Below are 23,205 nucleotides of genomic sequence, written 5' to 3'. Positions count from 1 at the left end.
GACCCAAGGAATTCTAAATTAATTCCCTCTTGTGTCTTTAGTGAATATCAGGCACGGTATATGCTGATATTATGTAGAGCAGCCTCCAGATACTACTAAAGCCCTTATGAATTTGAATGGAAAAAAAAAGAAAGACTTGATGACCAGTGAACCATCTTCCCTCTCTATTGATGTCAATTAAAATTTAATTTAAAACATTATTTATTTGTATCATGTAATGTTGCATTTGTTGACTCCTATGCGATCTGAATTTCTTAGACATTTCTATAAAATTTCCTACTTGGTGCTTTAAACAAGACATTTATAATTCATTAACTAGTTGTTGTTTTTTTAATGTGATAAAGATGACCTTGCCTAACTTACTTCAAAATTTAAACATACAAAAGGCAAATACGTATTTCATTTTTAATATTTTTTTCCTGTCAACTATTTTAAGTAGATTTCACAAATGTTCATTTTTATCCATTATAAATTGTGCTGGCCTTCAACACTAATTTAGAGTTACCAATATTCTTATTGTGTAACTATTTTCATTGATCAAACTTGGAGAAACCACCATGCATCTCATTAACATAAGTTGGGATGGCATAATATCCTTTACATACATAATGGACATAGTGAAAATATACCAGTGCATTTGTTTTTCTGTATTATTTTATTTTTAAGATCTGACATTTGAGACTCAGCTGCAGAACACACTATCATAGCTATTATTTTTAAAGATATGCTATTTCATGTCATTTTAATGTTTATGAGTTGCTTTGTAATAATCGTTTACTAGCTAGTATTCATAGCAACATTATTTTGTAATACTCATTTTATTTTATTTTTTAAATATGTGCTTATTAATGAAAAATCTCATGAAAAAGCTTACTTTGACCAAATTGTTTCAAAAGAAAATTCTACTAAACTTACAAAATCAGAACAACTTATTGCCATATAGATAGTTCCAGGGCAGAGAAAAATGAAAGAAAACTTTGTTTTTGTGAAATAATTATGTGTTTTTTTTAATTGAAAAAAAAAATCATTGGGGTGATGTTGGTTAATAAAATTATATAGGTTTCAGGTGTTACAATTCTATAATACATCATTTACATATTGTATTGTATGTTCACCACCCCAAGTGAAGTCTCCTTCCATCACCATTTATGCCCCCAGACCATCTTCTACCTCCCTCCACCCTACAATCTTCATTTGATAAGTCAGGAAATGCATATTCAGATTGGTGATTTTCCAAAGTTCAAGAGTGAATCAAGACATTCAATTTCTGGGTCCGGGTGTGTTGGTTACTTAAATAGAAAATTGCTCCCCACTATACTTACTAGAAAAATTAAGAACTGTGTTTTAAATAGATGCTTTCTAGACTTTTATGATTCACTTCTTTTTCTTGAGGGTCTAAGTTTAGATAGGGAAAAATATGCTCAAAGAGAAATTTTGAAAAATGATGCGCAGTGATATAAAATTCCTTTAAAATGTGATATCCGTACACCTGAAAAATGTCTTGGAGTCATAGAGAAGAAAGTGACAGAAAGGCCGTGAGAAAATGCCTATGAATCATCTTAATACATAGAAGGAAGAAACAACTTATTTTTAGTGCTTATAACACTCCCAAAATACTGTTGTTCCTGTGAAATTCCAAAGCTTTCCATTACTAGCTTTAAGATGTACTCCAATATGAATTTCAGCTAACCACCAACATTTTATAGGTAATTGCAGTAATTGCAAGAAGACATATGAAGATGAGACAAAGAAAAGCGATATCTATCGATATAATGCATGAAATTGAAGAGAGACAAAGGAAGCAACACTCATGAGCCAGGACCATAAAAAGTACAAAAATACAAGAAATGAATGAGACTACTGTGATTATTTTTAAAATGTTGAAAAGAGAACATTCTAGAAGGCACAAAGAGCAAGGGGTCAGATGAAGGGACATTGCACATGAATGAATTTTCCAGACTGAAATACCTTTCACAGGTTTAAGCTCCACTTTTTCTGGAACCTCGGGTTTTTCAGGAACTTTCTTCGAAACAGCTTTAAAGAAGATGATCTTGCTTTTAGTATTTGAATATTTAGACTAGACTAAAGCAAGTTATTAAACACCTGCTCCAAGAATCAAAACCAAGCTTTGGTTATAACCAAAAAGCATTAAGAACAGCCAAGAACAGCCACCACAGAGCATACAAGAAGCATTCAAACCTTGAAAACAGATTGCAGTTTTACTCCAAAGTGGAGAGTAAATGAAAGTCTGGCTAAGAAGGCAGATGATTTTGTGGGATTTTTTTTTTTTTCCCCCAGAAAAAAGAAAATTGTCTTTGAGTACAAATCTTACATTAAGAGAAATGTATTTAAGTATGTGTGTTCTCATGGAGTATCAGTATCAATCAACACATGGGCAGCTTTTTAAGAAGTGCCCACTTTTTCTATGTCTGACTTAAAATGCTGGAAGTTCCCCCTACTGTCCAGGAGGGTTGTAAAGGACAAGAATCACTAGAAGTAAAGTCTTACTCTGGAAGATTCTGGCTTTGTACATGTGTATGGAGAAAGTGTTCATCTAAGATTATATGTAGATAATTTAAATTGGGAAATCTCATGATACCACAAATAAGACAACATTTTATTAAAATAAAAAGAAGAATATGCTTTTGCCAGTTTATTTCAGCTTTCAAAGATCATATTTTAAAGATGTCATTAAAAAGTAAGTAATGTTGCATCAATTCAAAGAAAAGTTTAAATGCAAAAAGAATGAAGGGAAATTTAACAATGGGAGGAGATACTGGATATCAAATGTATTCACAATCACTCTGACTATGCTGAGGATGACCAGAGAACACAATTTGGCTTTTATTAAGTTGCAAAAGAAAAAAAAGTGGTGCAGCAGTGACAGTTTCACTTATATGCTTTTCTTTCTTGGTATATGAGCAAATATCAGCTACTGGATGCTGTAACTATATTACTTATAGTATACTTGAAAACACATGACATTCCTTAGGAACAAAGTTTTGGCCTTTGTATAAATTTGTTACTCCAATTTTAAAAACATCTTGCAAACTTTTCTTATACTTTTCACATGCATAAGATCCCAAAGATATGCATAGCAATCAGGCTTTAAAATCAGAAAACCATTTCTCCACACTCTGCATAAAAAAGTTAGTTGGACAGATGTCCAGGATGAAGCTGCCAAAAATGCACTTTCTGAAATTTGGAGCAGCGGGCATGACCTGACAAGGCGCCTGGAGCAGCACAAAGCACAGGTCTCTATGCAGTTCCCACAGCTTGATCATGTCTGAAAGCACACACTTGTAAAAGTTCTTGCAAGCACCACTTCAGGCGACTGGGTAGCAGGTTAATAAGACTTTGGAAGTGGCATTTTGTACCTTTAAGTTGGAATGCTTTCTCCTTCACATCTTCCTTAGGTGGAGCAGGTGCAGGAGCTGGGGGCTTTGGTTTGAATTTTGGTTTCTCAATAACCTTCTTTTCAGGTTCTGGTTCAGGTTCTTAAAAGAGTATTTCAGGAGCATTAGTATATGTATATATTAATTAGTATGTGGATATATAGTATATTCTTTAGAAATGTAAACATATATATATATATATATATATACATATATATGAAATAAGTGTCCAACATAAAACATAAAACAGTGTCCAACATAAAACATAAAAATATCACCATGGTACACAGATGATGAGAAATACAGCAAGGACATGAATAAAAACAACAAAGGAAGCATCCATGTAAGCCACACTGACATGAGATATAAATAGTACAAATTACATGGCTGTATAAGAATCAGATGCACATTTAAAACAGTAAATCTTACATACAGATGTGGAGACCTACTACTATACACATAGAACAACATAATATATATATATAAAGATGAAGATATGATGATGAAGATTTAAGTCCAATTAATTGAATACCTTGAACTGGTATTTCTTCTGGCTGTGGTTCAGGTTCAGGTTCTTCAGGCGCAATATACTGTTCAATTTCTCGTTCTTTAAAGAATGTTGACAAAGGATGTGAGATTGTAATGTAAAGTGCTTCACAAAGACCCATACAAATTTCAAATAGATGTAAAGATTACACTCACAAAGATGAAAATATACAATTCATACAAAGTCACTTATACAGAAAAAAAGAGACAAGATTTCTATTTTCTTATGCCTGAACTTTCTATTAACCGTTTTTCAATGTAAGTTGATGGCAAATAAGAGGGGAGGAGGGTGGGGGGACTGGGTGAAAGAAGGTGAAGGGATTAGCCAAAGAACATGTATGCATAACCCTTAGACACAGACAGCAGGGCGGTGATGGCCAGAGGGAAGGGGGGGAGGGGATGGGTGGAGGTGGGCAAAGGGGAGGGGCAAGGGGTGTGGACATCTGTAACAGCATCAACAATAAAAATAAAGTGAAAAAAACATTAAGCAAAACCTAAGGCAATCTAAATAAAGTATGGACTTTTAGTTAATAATAATATATTAATATAGGTTCATTAATTATAACAATTGTACCATACTAATATAAGATGTTAATAATAGGAGAAATGGAGTGTGGGAATATATGAGAATATTTGTTCTAAAAATGAAGTTTATTTTTAAACATAAAAAATAAAATTATATATTGGGCTACCATTTGAGGAGCCAATACAACTAATTCTTCCAGTTTTGACTCAGTAAACTGTATCTTTTGGGAATTTATAATTACCACCAAGAAAAATCAAATTAATGACTCAAATTCTGCTTCAAAAGAAGTATAAGTATTTGAAAAAGAAACATTTGTTGGAATGCTTTTGCATAGAATGTCAAGGAGAAATTTTACCCTAAAAGTACTTTTGTATTTTTAACAGGAGGTTTTAAGAGATTAAAGAATTTGTATTAATATATATACCTTCAATAGGGGGAGTCACTTTTCTACCAATTGTTATGAATGCTTTTTCTTCATATATTACTTCCTCAGGAGACTCTTCAACTTAAAAAAACACAGTATTTTACTTTAGACTGCATTCAGAATAGAATACTGAAACTGCTAAACTGCAACATATCAACTTTGTTACACTCTATAATATATTCTTCAAATGACCCCAAGATATCAATAACTTCACTACTTAAGACAGACAACAGATAAATACATTATGCCCATCTACAACCAAAGCAAGATGATAAAGACAACTGCCATCTTTCCAAGATTTATAGAGAAGCCATGTACCTTGGACAGGTGGAGCTTCTGGCTCTTCAGGGAAAGAAATGGACACTTTCTTTTCTGGGATGACTTCCTTGGGCACTTCAGGCACTTTAAAGATATTGATTATGTTTACTATTAAGAATTTAGAAGAATTTGCAAGATTCTGCAAAGAACAGGCAAAGAATCCAGGGGGAAGAACTTCATCTTACAAGGCTTCATGGGGAAAATCGTTTTGGAGCATGGCATCCTTTTCGAGATCCTAATTTTATAAGTCAGTCTTCTCAGCCTTCTTTGTTTGCTTTTTTTCTTCTGTGTACCCTTACATGTAGGTGTCCTCCACTGGTCTAACTTTGATGCTTTTAAAAATTGGCTCACATTCTTTGAACAATTACTCCTGCACTCTCAACTCTGATTTCTGTGTGGATGAATTCTAGATCTACATCTCTAGCCACTATCTCTTTCAAATCCATATTCCCAAACTTCCATACCTGAATAGTGAAAAATATATCCATTATCTTCTTTCTAATATCAGTTTAGGGACCCAATGAACCATCCTCATGGCCATCTAACTTTGATGCTTACAATCATTTTGGGCTCCATTTCCCTTATTGTTTTGATAATAGACACCAACTCAATCTCCACCTCCCTCAAATTCAATGTGCTTTTTCCATTTCTACCACTATTGATCTTGTCCAACTTTTAATGACCTTAAATAACTGCAGTGGCTGTTTACTGCTATCACCGTCTTCCAATAGCTTGAACTGACTCCAGCTATCTTTCTGAAGCCCAGCTCCTATTAATTTATACATCTGCTTCAAAACCTTTGAAGCTTCTTATTGCTTGCAGAATAAAGTATACACCTTATGCTGACATTCAAAGAACTCCAAAATATGATGTGACCCTCACCTTTATATCCATCTTTATCTTTCAATATATCTCACAACCAGTCCATATTCAAATTACACACACTTATTTGACAGTCCTTGAACTTCCTAGACTCTTCTACCTCAGTGCCTCCCTTTGCCTAGAATACCATTTTCTCAATTGCTACATGTAAAAATCCATCAACACTTAAAATTATACTTTTCACACACAGTCTTCCCTGATGCCCTGCCTGAAATCTATCTTTCCTTGCTCTGTGTTTCCGTAGCCACTTATTCTCACTCTGTAGGTGTGCTCACTTCCTGTCTTGTATTAGAGTTGTGCTGTACTTTCTTCTCATCAGATTTAAATTACTTGAAGACAGGATCAGGTCTTATATTTTCTAATACAGTGTCTTGTTCATGGTAAAAATTTAACAAAATATGCTGAACTGAGTTGTTCTACACGTTGAGTAGAATAGGAGCTCCTTTTCTACCACATGTAACCATATCACGGCACAGCTGAATCTCACTTTTTTTTTCTGTTGCTCCTTATCTGTGGCATTTTCTCTCTTCACCCTCATTATTTTCTTCTTTTTACTATGAAATGTGATTTTGCATAAACTTATACTATTATTTTTCCCCTGAGAACCATTATTAAAAAGCTCAGATAGTGTTCAGAGAAATATTTTTCTTCATACTAGGTACCTTTTTCTGGAAGGACTTCTCGTTTTTTGGTAACAGGCACAGGTTCTTTCTTTACTGGAACAAGTTTCTTGGGCATCTCAGGCACTTTGAAGATATTAGTTTTATTTTTAAAAGAGTATTTAAAGACATTTAAAAGTGTTAAGAATAAAGAATCTATAATTAATGAAGCAGCATTAAATTAATGAAAACAAAATAAGGACATTTTTGTCCCAAGTTATGCGATAATGAGGCCATTTTATTGGATTCCAATTTAAGATATTAGAATACTATTTTAAAAATTATGATGTCAATGATGACAGGAATACCTTTACCTTCTGGTGTTTCTGGCTTCTTAACAGTTGGGACTTTCTTCGGTGGGACGACTTTCTTTGCCAACACAGGTACTTTAAAGATATTAGTAGCATTTAATAATATAACATTGCAAGCTGCAATGTATACACAGTAATGTGACAAGTCTGTTCAACACTATAACACATGGGTAACAGTTATACACATAATACAATACAACACAACACAGGATAAGGAAAGGGTCAACTTTCAGACAGCACACAAAAATGAAATATTGACTTATTTTACAGTTAGTACCTTTGGCAGGTGGAGCTTCTGGTTTTTTGATGATAGGAACTTTTTTCTCTGGAACAATCTTCTTGGGCTCTTCAGGCACTTGAAAGACAGGAATTTCTTTTAGAGTCAGATGATTATAGTGAAAACTTTAATACTAATGAATGAATATTAAAATCACATCTTTTTCTTTGTTATGCACATTGTAAAATTCTGTAGGACCAAAGTTTCATGTGCAAATGATGTTTGTTCTTGCCAATGAAGTCAACTTTCAAGTAAGGAGATACAAGACTGACATTTTACCTTAAAGAAGATATGTAATGACATAAAAATCAAATGATACATTTTCCCATACAGTGGATCCTGCCTTGTACCTGCCGGTGGTGGGGCTTTTGGTTCCTCTTCTTCCACAACAGGAACTGGCACTTCCTCTTCAGGAGCAATTTCCTCGGGTTCTTCATATACTTTAAAGATACAGTTAATTTTATTTCAGTGTGTGAAGCGATGTTCTAAAATACACAAAACACTGAACACAATAAATAGTAATCTTGATTTCTTCCCTTGTTTCAACTAACACCTCTTATTTTTATAAGGGTGAAATCTATGTTATTTTCAGTGACTTCTGTTTCTGTTGATTTGAATGCTTGGAAAGCCTTTTGATGTTCAGTCTCTTTCATAGTCACTAGTTCTCTGTCCTGTGTACATTAGAGACCTTTGTTTAATATGGGTTACAATGCCCTACGTAGATGCCTCTGACTGATAACTCAAAATAGGACTTGAGGTTGAAGCCAATTAAGAATGGTGAAGTAAGACAAATAATTAAAGGACAGAGAATGACAAAAAGATATTAAATTTAAAAAAAAAAGAGGAACAAAGCTTAAATTAGAAATAGCACAAGTGGCAAGCTCATTTATGGTCTTACATGTACCTTCTGGAGGAGGAGACTCCACTTTCTTGGGAACAGGAACGGCTGGTTTCTCTTCTACAACAGGTTTCTCAGGCACTTCTGGCACTTTAAAGATATTTGTTAGTTTTACTTTTGGGTAGTCAAAAGGACATGAAATTTATACCACATCTAGTTCACATGTAGTTCCAATAACATAAGGACAGATCCAAGAACAAAATTCACAATAAGGTCAATGATCTGTTCTTGGAACTACACAGAAGGAAGGAAAATGTGGCCTATAAATATTAACAAAACCACATTAGTAAACTCTTCCAATGCTCATAATAGATTTGTTAGTTTTAAAAAAAAAATCAATGACGTTATTTTAAAAATTTAAACCCTAACCATTCAGAATACATGATTTGTAGTTGTGACATAAGAGATTTGACAAACAAAAGGGGTTTCCCAAAACAAGTGACTTCTGAGACCAAGACAGAGCACTCTCTGCAGAACCTCATAAGAAACATGTACCTTTAGCTGGTGGGACTTCTGGCATTTTGGGAACAGTTACTTTCTTTTCTGGAACGACTTCTTTGGGAACTTCAGGCACTTAAAAGATATTAGTATTTTAACATTATGAAGAATAGCTAGTAAACATTTACCACATTTACAAGAACAGAACATTTTTTAAGAGTTGGAGGCTGGATCCACCTCCATTAGAAAGTGGGCCGCTGCATGTACCTTTGGCAGGCGGGACTTGCGGTTTCTTGAGAACCACTGGGGGCACTTTCTTTTCAGGAACAACTTCCTTAGGCACTTTGGGCACTTTAAAAGATATTAGTAGTTTTTAGCTCATAGTTTCAATGACATGGAAATCATTAAGTAGAGAAGTAAGACATAACATTTTAAAGACAGACACTTTTCTGTAGGAAGTTAGTGGTTGTGGAATATACCTTTCATGGGTGGTGGTTCAGGTTTTTTGGCAGCAACAGCAGGTGGTTTCTTTTCTGGGACAGGTTTCTTAGGTGGCATTGTCACTAAAGATTTTAGAATTTATGTTTTAGAGTAAGTGAAGATGAGTAAGAAACAAGACAAAAGCTCATAATGCCCAGAATATTCCAGGCAAGAAGGGTGAAGTATTGGCTCAGGCAACCTAGCAGCTGGCCCAGTACCTTTTGGAGGAGCTACGGGCTCCGGCTCTTCCACAACTTCAGCTGGCGGTTCTTCAGAGACAATTTCTTCAGGCTCCTCATGCACTTTAAAGACATAAGCTCATCTTAACACCAAAATTGACTAAAGTATATGAAATATTTTGCAAAAAGATGTTTATAACATCAAGAAGAGAGTTTTTCTTTTTAAAAAACACTAATTTGGATAATTTCATTATTACCTTCAGGGGGAGGACTTTCTGGTTTGGGAGGAATAGCTTCAGGCACCTTCTTTTCGGGGACAGCTGCTTTTGGCACCTCAGGTACTTTAAAGATATTAGTATTTTGATGATTAGACAGAGTAAAGACAAATGGACAATATCAAACACGGAGACAGGAGGGTGACTACCTTTGGCTGGTGGAACTTCTGGCTTTTTAGGAGGAGCCAAAGGTACTTTCTTTTCAGGGACAACTTCTTTGGGAGCCTCGGGCACTTAAAAGATATTAGTAAAATTACAATCAAGAGTTATGAGGCCACTGGAACAAAATATTTTCAAGAGTGGAAGAGTTACGTCTTTTTAAGCCTAAGACCAGTGACAAATATCTTTAAGAGGTGCGACTTCTGGCTTTTTGGGAGGCACCATAGGGACTTTCTTTTCAGGGACAACTTCTTTGGGAGCTTCTGGCACTTAAAAGATATTAGTAAAATTACATTTAGTAGTTATGAGAACACTGGAACAAAATAATTTCAAGAGTAGCAGAGTTTATCTTCTTAATCTAAGGTGAGCAATAAGTACCTGTAACAGGTGGGACTTCTGGCTTTTTAGGAGGCACCACTGGTGCTTTCTTTTCAGGGACAACTTCTTTAGGAGCCTCTGGCACTTAAAAGATATTAGTAAAATTACATTTAGTAGTTATGAGACTGCTAGAATAAAATATTTTCAGGAGCAGATGAGTTATGTCTTCTTAAACCTAAGATCCATGACAAATACCTTTAACAGGTACAGCTTCTGGCTTTTTAGGAGGTGCCACAGACACTTTCTTTTCAGGGACAACTTCTTTGGGAGCCTCTGGCACTTAAAAGATATTAGTAAAATTACAATCAAGAGTTATGAGATGACTGGAACAAAATATTTTCAAGAGCAGGAGAGTTATGTCTATTTAAGCCTAAGATTAGTGACAAATACCTTTAACAGGTACAACTTCTGGCTTTTTAGGTGGTGCCACAGGCACTTTCTTTTCAGGGACAACTTCTTTGGGAGCTTCTGGCACTTAAACGATATTAGTAAAATTACATTTAGTAGTTATGAGAACACTGGAACAAAATAATTTCAAGAGTAGCAGAGTTTATCTTCTTAATCTAAGGTGAGCAATAAGTACCTGTAACAGGTGGGACTTCTGGCTTTTTAGGAGGCACCATTGGTGCTTTCTTTTCAGGGACAACTTCTTTGGGAGCCTCAGGCACTTAAAAGATATTAGTAAATTCACATTTAGTAATTATGAGACCACTGGAAGAAAATATTTTCAAGATTGGAACAGTTATATCCTCTTAAGTCTAAAGTGAGGAATAAGTACCTTTAACAGGTGGGGCTTCTGGCAAGTTTGGAGGCACAACTGGTGCCTTCTTTTCAGGGACAATTTCTTGAGGAACTTCAGGCACTTAAAAGATATTAGTAGTTTTACACTTAGGTTAATGATATCAATGGACTAAAAACACTGCCAAGAGTAAAGAGGTATATTTTTTTTCTGTAGACTAAGGATGTAAAAAATACCTGAAACTGGTGGGGTTTCTGGTTTTTTGGGTAGTACCCTGGGAATTTTCTTTTCTGGGACAACTTCTTGAGGCACTTCAGGCACTTGAAAGATATTAGTAGTTTTACACATAAGTTAATGAAGAACAATGGACTAAAACTGTTTTCAGTAGCAGAAGAGATAATTCTGTGGCAGAATGAGGTGAGGGCTATTGCGTACCTGTGACGGGTGGAACTTCTGTTTTTTTGGGTGGTGCCTTGAGAACTTTCTTTTCTGGGACAACTTCTCGGGTAGCTTCAGGCACTTGAAAGATATTAGTAGTTTTACACTTAAGTTAGTGACGAGCAATGGGCTAAAACTATTCTCAAGAATGGAAGAGATATTTCTTCTGCAAAATGAGGTCAGGGCTAACATATACCTGTGACAGGTGGGGCTTCCGGTTTTTTGAACGGTGTCTTGGGAATTATCTTTTCTGGGACAACTTCTTGAGCAGCTTCAGGCACTTGAAAGATATTAGTATTTTTTAGAATTTATGAATAGTGAGAGTGTATACCACAATAATTGTGAAGAGGACAAGGCAATATTTTTCCCTCTGAACAGAGCAGTGGGAATAAATACCTTTAGCAGGTGGGGTTTCTGGTTTTTTGGGCACAGCCACAGACACTTTCTTTTCAGGTACAACTTCTTTAGGAGCTCCAAGAACTTTGAAGATATTAGTATGTTTTAGTTAGAAACTATAAATAGGGGATATTAACAACAAATTTGCCCAATCAATACAATTTACGAGACTGGAAGACACTTCTACACACGCTCTCAGAACCTCCCCCGGAAAAGGTTGACCAACAACACAGAAGGATAAATACCTTTAGCAGGTGGAGCTTCTGGTTTTTTAGGAGGAGCCACGGTCACTTTCTTTTCAGGGATGGCTTCCTTTGGCGGCAGCACCTCAGGCACTTAAAAGATATTGGTAATTTGTGTTTAGAAAAAGTGACAATAATTGATGACTATACCATGTAATCATACCCCAAGATATTTTGGAAAACTTCTATGTGTTTTCCTTTTATAATTATATTACCTTTATGTAGTGGGACTTGTATATATAATTTTCTAGCTAAAATAGTAGTTATTTTTCTTTCTGTAATATATGTAGCTTTGACATTACCTTCAGGGGGAGGACTTTCTGGTTTGGGAGGAATAGCTTCAGGCACCTTCTTTTCGGGGACAGCTGCTTTTGGCACCTCGGGTACTTTAAAGATATTAGTATTTTGATGATTAGACAGAGTAAAGACAAACGGACAATATCAAACACGGAGACAGGAGGGTGACTACCTTTGGCTGGTGGAACTTCTGGCTTTTTAGGAGGAGCCAAAGGTACTTTCTTTTCAGGGACAACTTCTTTGGGAACCTCGGGCACTTAAAAGATATTAGTAAAATTACAATCAGGAGTTATGAGGCCACTGGAACAAAATATTTTCAAGAGTGGAAGAGTTACGTCTTTTTAAGCCTAAGACCAGTGACAAATACCTTTAAGAGGTGCGACTTCTGGCTTTTTGGGAGGCACCATAGGGACTTTCTTTTCAGGGACAACTTCTTTGGGAGCTTCTGGCACTTAAAAGATATTAGTAAAATTATAATAAGGAATTATGAGATCACTGGAATAAAATATTTTCAGGAGCAGATAAGTTATATATTCTTAAATCTAAATCCATGACAAATACCTGTAACAGATGGGACTTCTGGCTTTTTAGGAGGCACCACTGGTGCTTTCTTTTCAGGGACAACTTCTTTAGGAGCCTCTGGCACTTAAAAGATATTAGTAAAATTACATTTAGTAGTTATGAGATCACTGGAACAAAATATTTTCAAGAGCAGATGAGTTATGTCTTCTTAAACCTAAGATCCATGACAGATACCTTTAACAGTTGAGATGTCTGGCTTTTTAGGAGGCAACACAGGCAGTTTCTTTTCTGGGACAACCTCTTTGGGAGCTTCAGACACTTTGAAGATATTAGTAAATTTACATTTAAGTCACAACAATTAACACAGACAGAAATGACATTTGCACATCAAAAGAACTTCCCAGGCTAGCAAGGGGGTTCTTTCCATTGCACTCCCTACCCCACCCTGAAGCGAGGTCAGGAATGTACCTTTGACCAGTACAACTTCAGGCTTTTGGGGAGGATGCACTTTCTTTTCTGGGACAACTTCTTTGGGAGCCTCAGGCACTTTAAAAATATTAATATTTTTACACTTAGGAGTTACAGGAATCAGTACAAGCAGGAAACACATTTACACAGGAAAATATATTTTTCCAAATCTCTAAGTTTCCAGCAACATATACCTTCATCACGAGGGTCTTCGGGCTTTTTATGAGGAGCCACATGTGTTTTCTTTTCAGGAAGAATTTCTTGAGGTGCTTCGGGCACTTTAAGAGATTAGTATTTTAACATTTAGTGCTACGAAGATCAGTAGGTAGAGGCAAGTATTTTCAAGACTACAAGAGCTATTTCTTCTAAGGCTTGAGGGCAAGATAACTTGTACCTTTAACTGATGGAGGTTCTCTTTTTTTGGAAGGAACTCTCTTTGCAGGAACATCTTCTTGAGAAGCTTCAGTCACTTTAAAGATATTAGTATTTGACATTTAAGAGTTAAAATGATTATTAAAAACAGTAACCACAATAAGTTAGCAAACATAGTTTTCTAGAAGTGTCTTCTCTCCTCTCTATTCTCTGCTTGCCCCACCAACCAAGCCTAATGAGTTAGGATTCTTGAGAGGATGATTCACCCTCTCCAGCACCTAGCAGACTTTCCACAACACTGTAGACCCTCCCTTACTATTTGTTGAATAATACTTTTAGTTGGTGGTTTTTCTGTTTTGATAAACACAGCCATGAATATTTTCTTTTGAGAGGGTACTTTAAAGAGATTAGTATGTTTAGGGGTTATGGAGAACAGAGGACACATAATTTCTTCTTCAGTATCTGCGCAGAAATGACATATACCTTCCACAGGCAGAGGTTCTGGCTCTGTAGGAACATCCTCAGATACTTGCATATCAGGAGCAACTTCTTTCATAGCTTCTGGTGCTTTAAAGATATTAGTGTCATACTTAGAGATTAGTGGATCAGTGGAGACATTAGTCACATTAACCGAATCAGAGAGATTTTTATGGCTACTAGGGTGCTTTCTTCAAGAGCTGGATAAGGTACAAAGAAATCAGGTCTTATTTTTCTTCACTTATTATTCCCCAGTTCACTAGCACCATGTACATAATAGGTGTTTATTAAACAAATGAAGGAAGGAATGATAGAAGGAATTATACCTTTAGTGGAAGGTGTTTCAGTTTCAGGGGGAGCAGCCATGGGTGTTTCCTTAACAGGGACAACTGCTTGAGGTGGTTCAGGCACTTTAAAGACATTAATTCATTGTACTTCAGAGTAATGAAGAGCAATGAAGAGTTTTAGTCATAACTCCACCTATAGGAGTGCCCTGACTGGGAGACCTCTCTGCTCCTCGAATTGGATTCTTTGGTAATAGTATGAATATTTGATTATCAGGAGCTGTTTTCTTGGTCACCTCAGGCACTATCAATATTCGTAATTTTATTTCTTGGAATGGTTGATGTATAGAAAATTAAATAATAGAAAATTAGCTTCAAGTAAATTAATTTTTTAAATAATTAACAATGTACCTTTAACTATTAGTTTAAGGAGAACAAAACAGCTCCTTTCTTATCCAGATGGGCTTCATTGTACCCTCATCTTAGGCACTTTTAAAAAGTGTTTGTTTTTCAAGTGTAAGCAGAGAGAACCCAAAGATTCTAGACTGAAAAGCAATGTGAAAGTGTTTAGTCTTTAAATAACAGAAATTGTTATTCTAGATGTTAAAAATTTTCTCATCTTTTGATTTACCTAAAAATATTCAAAATGGAAAAATGTAGACTCAGTAAAAAGAAAAAACAATGGGAGGAGCTACTAAGTATTCAGGGCAGATTTCCAACTTTAATTGCTTTGGTTTTAGAAGACTCTCAGCTAGAGATGAAATAACAGAACAGCTCCACATTAAATTTAATATTTTTTTCTGTAAGTAATGTTTTTTTGAAAATATTTCTATAATATTTAAATCTTATGGGAAATAAACTATTTCAAATTTATATGCTTGTTTTTGGTAGTAAGCTTATTTTAATAGAAAAACAATTCCAATAAACAGTTATATTATAGTCTGGAATTTCAACCTCATGGAGAGTTGAATTACTGACTTATAGTCTATAGCCAAACACCTCTTTCATTTGATGACACTAATTTCCTCATTAAAGCAGGTGTGTTGAGCCAATTCAATCTAATTTTGGGGATATATATGTTATAATTGGTCTGTGTAGATCTTTTTTTTTTTTTTTTTTAGCTATTCTGATTTTAATTTTTTATGGACATACTAATAGCTATTTCCTATTCAAGAATCTATCTGGGTTACGTCTGCACATTATATGTATACATATTTTCCCTGGAGGCCTCATAGATAAACTTTATAGCTCAACCATCTCCCATACATAAAGTTAAAATCCTCCCCCCCTCCATTTTCTCTTAAATGATTCATGGGGACATGTATATACCCAATCAAACTTCTGCTTTGGGGGAGCCACTTCTCTGAAATGACTTCTTTGGTAGCATCTGGGGCTTTCAAGATATTAGTATTTTTACATGTGCTAAGTACAACTATAATCATGAGATAAGGAAGCCGGCTTTCTTCTGGCTGGTACCTTTTGGTAATGGTGTCTTTCTTCTTCTAGCAGCAGAAGCTGGCTCCTCTGGAATGTCCTTGGAGACTTCCGTCTCTTTAAAGATATTAGTAGGTTTTAGTTGAGAAAAGGTGAAGACATGAAGACATATTAAGAAAGTTAGGTATATTAACAGAGATTATAACTTTAAAATCAAAATTTAATTTTTGTTCTAATAGTTTATCTTTGTACATTATGTGAGTGGGACTTTGTTGGTGGGGCATGTCCTAGTTCCTTGTCTTGGGTACACTAGGTGCTCTAAAGATATTAGTATTTTAACATTAGAGGTTGTGAGACTCTACACAAAACATTAAACTTATTTTGTAGACTGAAGAAGAATTTCCTTATTTAGATTTTCATGACTAAGAATTATACCTTCAGTTGGAGCATGCTCTGAAATTTGGGGAACAGCTTCAGGTAACTCTACCTCTGGAAAAACTTTTCTGGTTGTTTCATGTTCTTTAAAGATATTAGTAGATTTATACATAGAACTCAGAAAAACAGTGAATTGTATAACATGCAATTTTTGAGTCTTAAAGCCAAAGCTGTTCATCCAAGTTTGGTGTTGCTAAAATATACCTTCAGTTGCTGGTGTCTCTCTCTTTTTAGGAAAAGTCACATATATTTTATCCTCTGGAACAATTTTCTTGGGTGGTTCAGGCACTTAAAAGACATAAGTATAATTATATTTATAGATGGTGAAGTAAAAATATTGAGCTTTTTAAATGAGCCATAAATAAATATGCTTCAGCCTGGGTCATCAGTGCTATATACCTTTTGCTAGTTTGCTTTTTGTCTTTTGAGGATGAGTCACAAGTACTTTTTCTTCTGTGGTTGATTCTTCGGATACTTCAAATACTTTAAAGATATTAGTAATACACAATTAGCGTCATTTCAAAGTGGATGAAGAACAGTATTAAGAAAAACATAACACATAGTCATCACTCAAATGACTAGTAGTACATAGACAAAAATTAGTGACCGTAACATATTGGCTAGGAAAAAGCTTCTTTCCCAGTTTTATGATATAAGCATTTCTTTATAAACATGATGATAAAATTGAGGAATTCACTGGCAAGGGACTATATAATTATTCTACTTTTCTGCAGACATTTACTGGTCAAATTTTCCTATTGCTCTTATTTTTTATGGATTTGTTCATAAAGAACAAGGTCAACATTGAGTTGTACATTGAGAATTCTTCTATATTCAACCTACTGGGAGTTCATGTAAGCCTTTTTCTTTTCCAAAACCTAGTTATCTATATTTTCAAACCACATCTAATTTATTGTTTCATAGTTTAATATTAATGTGAAAATCATTTAGGAATTGAAATCAGAAAAGAAAAAGAATTCAGTATTTGGAAAATAAGGCAAATGAAGGAAATAAAGATTCCTCCAGCTTTTAGAAAGGAAGCCTAGATGAAAACAATAACCAAACTCAAGTATAGAAAGGGTATTCAAAGGAGGGAGTCAGCATGTATTTTTATCCCAGTGTAGAGTTACAGTGACAAAAAAATTGGGTTTAAGCAGGGAATTTTTTAGATTAAAACAAATGGAAGAATATCTTGATTGCTGACATTTTTACTACTCAGATTATTGAATAGTATTCTATTCAGTCTATTTTATTATTCAGATAATAAAAACTAATATTTATTATTTTATTTTACTTCTCAAATTATTTAATTAAAACTTTACATGAAAGCCAATATAAAAAATGGCTTGAGAGTTCTTTTGGGGTTCTAATGACTATGTAAATCTATGGTGATTTGAGCAGCACAGCCAAAATGTTTCCAGGGATTGTTTTGAAGAGTAAAAAAAATAATAATGGTGGTGCATTTTGATTCTATAAAATTTAATTAAAATATTATTATGAAGTTAGTTATTTCACAGTCTGAGAAAATAAATTGCTTCAAAGCAGAAGACATTTGTACACATAGATTAATAAAATAGGATAACAAATTCAACAAGACAAATGAATTTTCTAAACTTGGGCAATGTTATAAGTACAGGACTATTTATTTTTTAAATTGGCAAAGAAATAACTTTGAAGCTAATAGCCATTCAAATTATTTACTTTTAGCCAAATATTTTTGGTGTGTTAGGCTTTTACAAGATATTAGTGTATTTACTTTTAAAAGCTATGAAGACAAACACAAATGAAACCAAAGAGAACCACTGATTTTTCTACACTCACTGTACATCGCTGTGTCTTCAGAAAGAACTATAGTTGATTCTTCTTCTTGAATACTTTTCTTAGGCACCTCAGGGACTTAAAGATATTAGTATATTAATTGTGACATATGATAATGTAAGATATTAAGAATATAAAGAAACAAACTACACATTTAATCTTACACACATTCACGTTAAACCATGAAGAACTAAACAAAAGAGCTCCTTCATGTGGTGATTAGCATCAGTGGGTACCTTTAGCCGGTGGAACTTCAGGCTTTTTAGGAACAACTTCATGCACCTTTTCTTCTGGAACAATTTTCTTGGGTATTTCAGGCACTTTAAAGATATTTGATTGTTTTATTTTTAAGAAGGTCATAATTGGATATAAAATATCAAGACGAAAAAGGGGCTTCTAACAAGGAGCATGCCAAAAGTTCCAAAATATGTCAACTGAACACACAGTCCATGCATCTCTCTAGATCGCCGGTGACTGAGCTCTTGATTTGTCATATTAGAAACACTCTGCCCTTTGGGGATAGTATCATTATCTATTGTAATTTGGAACATGTTTATTTGTTTTCACAGCTACTTGACAATAGCTTCCAAAATAAAATATTTTTGAAAAAGAAGTTGAGGGGTCAATAATGTTTAATTCTTGCTTAAGAAGAGGAACAACACAAACAATAAACTTTTAGGCTATGCCTTTGTTCCCAGAGAGGAGATCATGTTGTAGAACTTAAATTGAAGTTTATATCAATCAGTTATATTGTAGCCCTGAGGGGAGAATGACCTCTCTCTTCTCCATAGTAAGTGGATAAAAGAGGGCTTTATATTAGAGGTGAATTGGCAAAGGCAGGTACCTTTAGCTGGTGGAAACTTGGGCTCTTCAGGAACATGTACTTTTTCTTCCACCACAATTTTCTTGGGTGCTTCAGGTACTTTAAAGATAGTAGTAATAATTTCTTATACTTTTATTCATTGATAAAGATTTTTAACAAGCAGAGCATAAGAGAAATGTCGACACAGAACATAACAATATAACGTACAGACATCACTTTCTCACATACATTACAGTATTTAATGAGAGTTAAATTTTGATAAGAAATACAACAACAAATCCAGGGGAATTTTTCATGTTAGAATTTGAGAAGAAAAATTAACATGACACTGTCAGCTGGTACTATTTCTGCTTGTTTGGTGGGATAATTGGTACTTCCTTTTCGGTGACAATATTCTTAAGAGCTTCACTGATTTTTAAGATGTAAGTATATATTATTCATTAGATATTGTTTTTCATTTCTGTTGTGAAATTCAAGAGGTTTACAAAAATGAACAAAACAGGAACATTAAAGACATCATTACTCTGTATTTCTATTTACTAGGTTATTAAAATTAGTAACAGGAAAACATGGATTTATCAATAAGCACATTAGTGAAAACATAATGAAATAGTACCAAAGAAGGAAATGTGAATTCACTATTTGGTTAGCAGAGACATTTGCTTTGGGTATTTTAGGTATAACAACACTGACTTTCTTTTTTGGTAGAACTTCCTTTGGACCGTGAGCTACTTCAAAGATATTAGTTTGCTTTAAAAATTACCAAAACACAAAACACAGAAGAAAAGCATCAAGTAGAATGAAACTTGTAAAACAATCAAGGTGCTACTGTATGTACAATTAGGTAAGTAATTTTTTGCCAATGAAATACCTTTAGCTGGTGGCTCTTTTCGAGGAACAACTTTGGTGGGTGGTTTTTTTGGAGGGATGACTTTCTCAGATATCTCAGGCCCTTCAAAGATATTAGTGTTTTGCTTTAGAATGAACTCCAAGTATTATGGAATATTACTATTAAAATTAGTACAATGAAGGCTGATAAAATGCTTTATTTATATTTTAAAAATTCATACCATATCTACTTAAAAATGACTTGGTTTTGCTAATTTCATTTATATTGTATATTTACTATGTATACTAAGCACATACACACATTCCTTCATATCACACACATATTATTAATTTGTGCTAATAATTATTTGTATTATGGTTTATCTTCAGAATATATTAGAATGCAGGTGCTGTTACCAACATTGATTCCTTAATGTTATTTTTCTAATGAAAATTGGTGGAAACTTTTGATAAGGAATTATCAGTTTATGAACAGTTGACTGAAATGTTAACAAAGCAATGGTTGTTTGGCCTGAACACAGAAATTCCTCTTTGAACTGAGGAACTTCTTTTTCACTCAATTCATGACACTGGTCAGTTCTTTTGATATCTGTAACTATCATGTAATATTTTTAGTTGGGTTTAAAAAAGAATCCAGAAATTCATATAATGACCTCCTTAGATAAGTAGATATCAAATATGATCTTGTTTGCTAAAATTATACTGTGGGGTTAATCTCTATATCAATCTTTGTATCAAATAATTTAAATATTTGATTCAAGCATAAAGTATGTAATAATTTTAACTTGGAAAATAAGCGGGTTTCTAGTGTTCCAAACTGAACATGAAATGTACTTAAAACACAAAGTTAGTTAGAACAAGATATGACAATTTGCAATCTCTACAGAATTCCCCTCTACCTTTTGGAGGAGCTTTGGGTTTTTCATATACGTCCACTTCTTCAGCTTCTAAGAATCCTATTACCCTACGGGTTTCTTCAACTTTGTGTACTTCTTCAAATCTATGTTTTTCTACTTTGATAAATTCTTCCACTTCATGGAACTCTTCTTCTTCAAAATATTCTTCCACTTCATGGAACTCTCCTTCATGAGCTTCTTCCACTTGCGCTTCCACTACTTCTAGTTCCATTCTTTCTCTTACTACTTCCTCTTTGTGGAAGGCAACTGATATTTTTTCTTCAAAGACAGTCATCCCTGAAAGAGCATCTTTTTTAAGAGATTTTTTTTAAACACAGAAGAAATAAAGATGTATATTCAAAATATAAAATAAAAACAACAGAGAAAAAAGGCTTTCATGCAACAATATGTGAAAATCAAAGATTTTTCCCAAGATACCTTTCGCTGGGGGAACAGCTTCTTTTTTAGGCACAGGGACTCTCTTTTCTGGAACTTTCTTTTCTGGGACTTTCTTTTGTACTTCGGGCACTTTAAAGATATGGTTTTAACATTTAGGACCGTTAAGAGCAAGCTTTCATAGACAATGACATCAAAAACAATCAAGACACAGAGACATAAAACATAGAAGTCTTAATGAGAAAAGATGAAAAGTTCAGGTTTAAAAGAGAAGATATACCTTTGGCTGGAGGTGCCTCTTTTTTCTGAACAGGAACAGGTACTTTTTCCTCAGGAACCTTCTTTGGCACTTTAAAGATATTAGGTGTTTCAGTTAGCTGACAATACTCAATAATAAACATGAAATAAAAACATTAGAAATGACACCAACAATAATCAAAGTCTAAGAAGTCACTCTGTACTATTAGACACCACTTTGACAGGAAATAAAGATATTTTCCCAATCACTCATTTGTGCTAACCATACCTTTAGAAGAAGTTATGTCCACAAAGAAACTGCCAGTTCTTTTTTTTTTTTTTTTTTTTTAAATAGCAAGAACTACCAATATTGGGCTTACTGCTACTATTTTAATTTGATGAAGACTTTTTTTTTTTTTTTTTTTGCTTTTTAAAGACAGGTGTCATATTCTCTTGGGCTCTATTATATCTGCTGAGAATGTCTACTCTGATCGGGGCAGTATAATCTTATCTATTGAGAGCACTACTGAAACATCAATTTAATGAGGAAGCAATGAAAAATAGACATTTTGTAATAACCTTGAGTGCTTAGGTCAAATATTACTGAAGGGACATAAGGCTTATTGAACTAGTTATTATACAAGCATTAGAACACATTTCCCCTATAAAACAATACAATAGACATACTTATTATAATAATTACATGAGAAAACTTTTGTTATGTAATGGAATAAAATCTTTGAAAGGAATGTGGGGAAGAGGGATTCATTGCTATGTAAGTATAGAGAGATGTACTATTAACATTAAAATGCTCAGCCATTTAAAATAAGGAACTTCTAGAATAATTCATACACATACACACATAATCATCCATTAACATCCTTAAAAAAGGCTAAAGAAATGGGATGAGTTTATTTTTACTAGCTCTTGCATGATTTCATAAGTTTGCTACTTAAATGGTTCTAAGAAAACAGTGAAAGAAGACACTGTTTTAAAAAGAAAAAGTGGGAATTTAAAGATATTAATTATTGAGATTTGCTATACCTTTAGCTGGCGGTGCCTCCACTTTTTTAGGAACAGGAGTAGGTGCTTCAGGTACTGCTTTCTTAACCACTTTAGGCACTTAAAAGATATTTCATGGATATTTTGAAAAATGACATGCAATGAACAGAAAAACTCCCACATACCAATCCCACCCCTACAAAACATTTATTTATTTAAAAAAAGATATTAGCAACCTAAATGTTAATTTTATATATGAAGTAGTGACTCTAAAGTTGAGAAGGATATTACCTGGAAATCCTATAATCAAACATAACATCAATTATACAAAAGGTTGTCATAGTCTTCAATAATTACAGGCTAAGAATTATTTTTAAAAGTGAGCACCACAGAAACACATTTCTCTCCATCTTCATATTGAAGAAAAAAGTAAGGATTGAAAACTAAAAGAAAGTATTACAATAAGAGCTGGCTAGAAAAAAATTAAAGTGCCAATAACATAAAAGTGATCTCTCACTCTAATTGTATGGTAGCTGCAATAGAAAAAGTTGGGGGAGGGGAGGAAGGGACATAAAGCTTCAGGTACCAGTAACAATTAATCTTCAATTTATCATTGATACGATATAAGAAAAGTGTACTGATGAATATTGGATAAAGACGAATTCTGATAAAGATTTGGAACATGGTGTCTTTTAAATGTCCAACCGGTAAAAGCAGCTGTACCTCTAGGTGGCACCACCTCCTCAACCTCCTCTATGCTAGGTGGTTCTTCTGGGATTTCTTCTTCTGGAATAGGCTCTTCAGGCTCCTCATACACTTTAAAAAGATGATTATTTTGTAAATTATTTTTATAATTCTTTTGAATGTTAGACTAAAATGCTACATCTGAAAACTAAAGATGCCTGAACAGTGTAAGTAATTCATTGCTCAGTCTC

General features: G+C 34.1%; 2 protein-coding genes across 2 annotated transcripts in view; both read right to left on the bottom strand.

Moving 5' to 3' along the window:
- Nucleotides 1–23,205, bottom strand: part of LOC308559674 (titin-like) — a 269,782-nt gene that overhangs the window by 114,904 nt on the left and 131,673 nt on the right. The window contains 9 exon segments of the mRNA XM_081142718.1: nt 1,969–2,034; nt 3,378–3,497; nt 7,339–7,416; nt 7,689–7,778; nt 8,243–8,326; nt 11,964–12,053; nt 21,312–21,380; nt 22,313–22,390; nt 22,994–23,086. Coding sequence (XP_080998844.1) covers nt 1,969–2,034; nt 3,378–3,497; nt 7,339–7,416; nt 7,689–7,778; nt 8,243–8,326; nt 11,964–12,053; nt 21,312–21,380; nt 22,313–22,390; nt 22,994–23,086 — 768 coding nt within the window.
- LOC308559744 (uncharacterized protein) lies at nt 9,269–11,514 on the bottom strand (the record flags this gene model as incomplete). The annotated part of the gene is made up of 7 exons (XM_081142848.1): nt 9,269–10,424; nt 10,536–10,619; nt 10,729–10,812; nt 10,924–11,007; nt 11,121–11,204; nt 11,320–11,403; nt 11,460–11,514. 7 exons carry the CDS (start codon nt 11,512–11,514, stop codon nt 10,321–10,323), a joined length of 579 nt encoding a protein of 192 aa, XP_080998974.1. The 3' UTR covers nt 9,269–10,320.

This window comes from Miniopterus schreibersii, assembly GCF_964146895.1.
Source record: "Miniopterus schreibersii genome assembly, chromosome: 7".
NCBI lineage: Eukaryota > Metazoa > Chordata > Mammalia > Chiroptera > Miniopteridae > Miniopterus > Miniopterus schreibersii.
The sequence above is the reverse complement of the archived record's forward strand: the minus strand, read 5'-3'. Positions and strand labels throughout refer to the sequence as shown.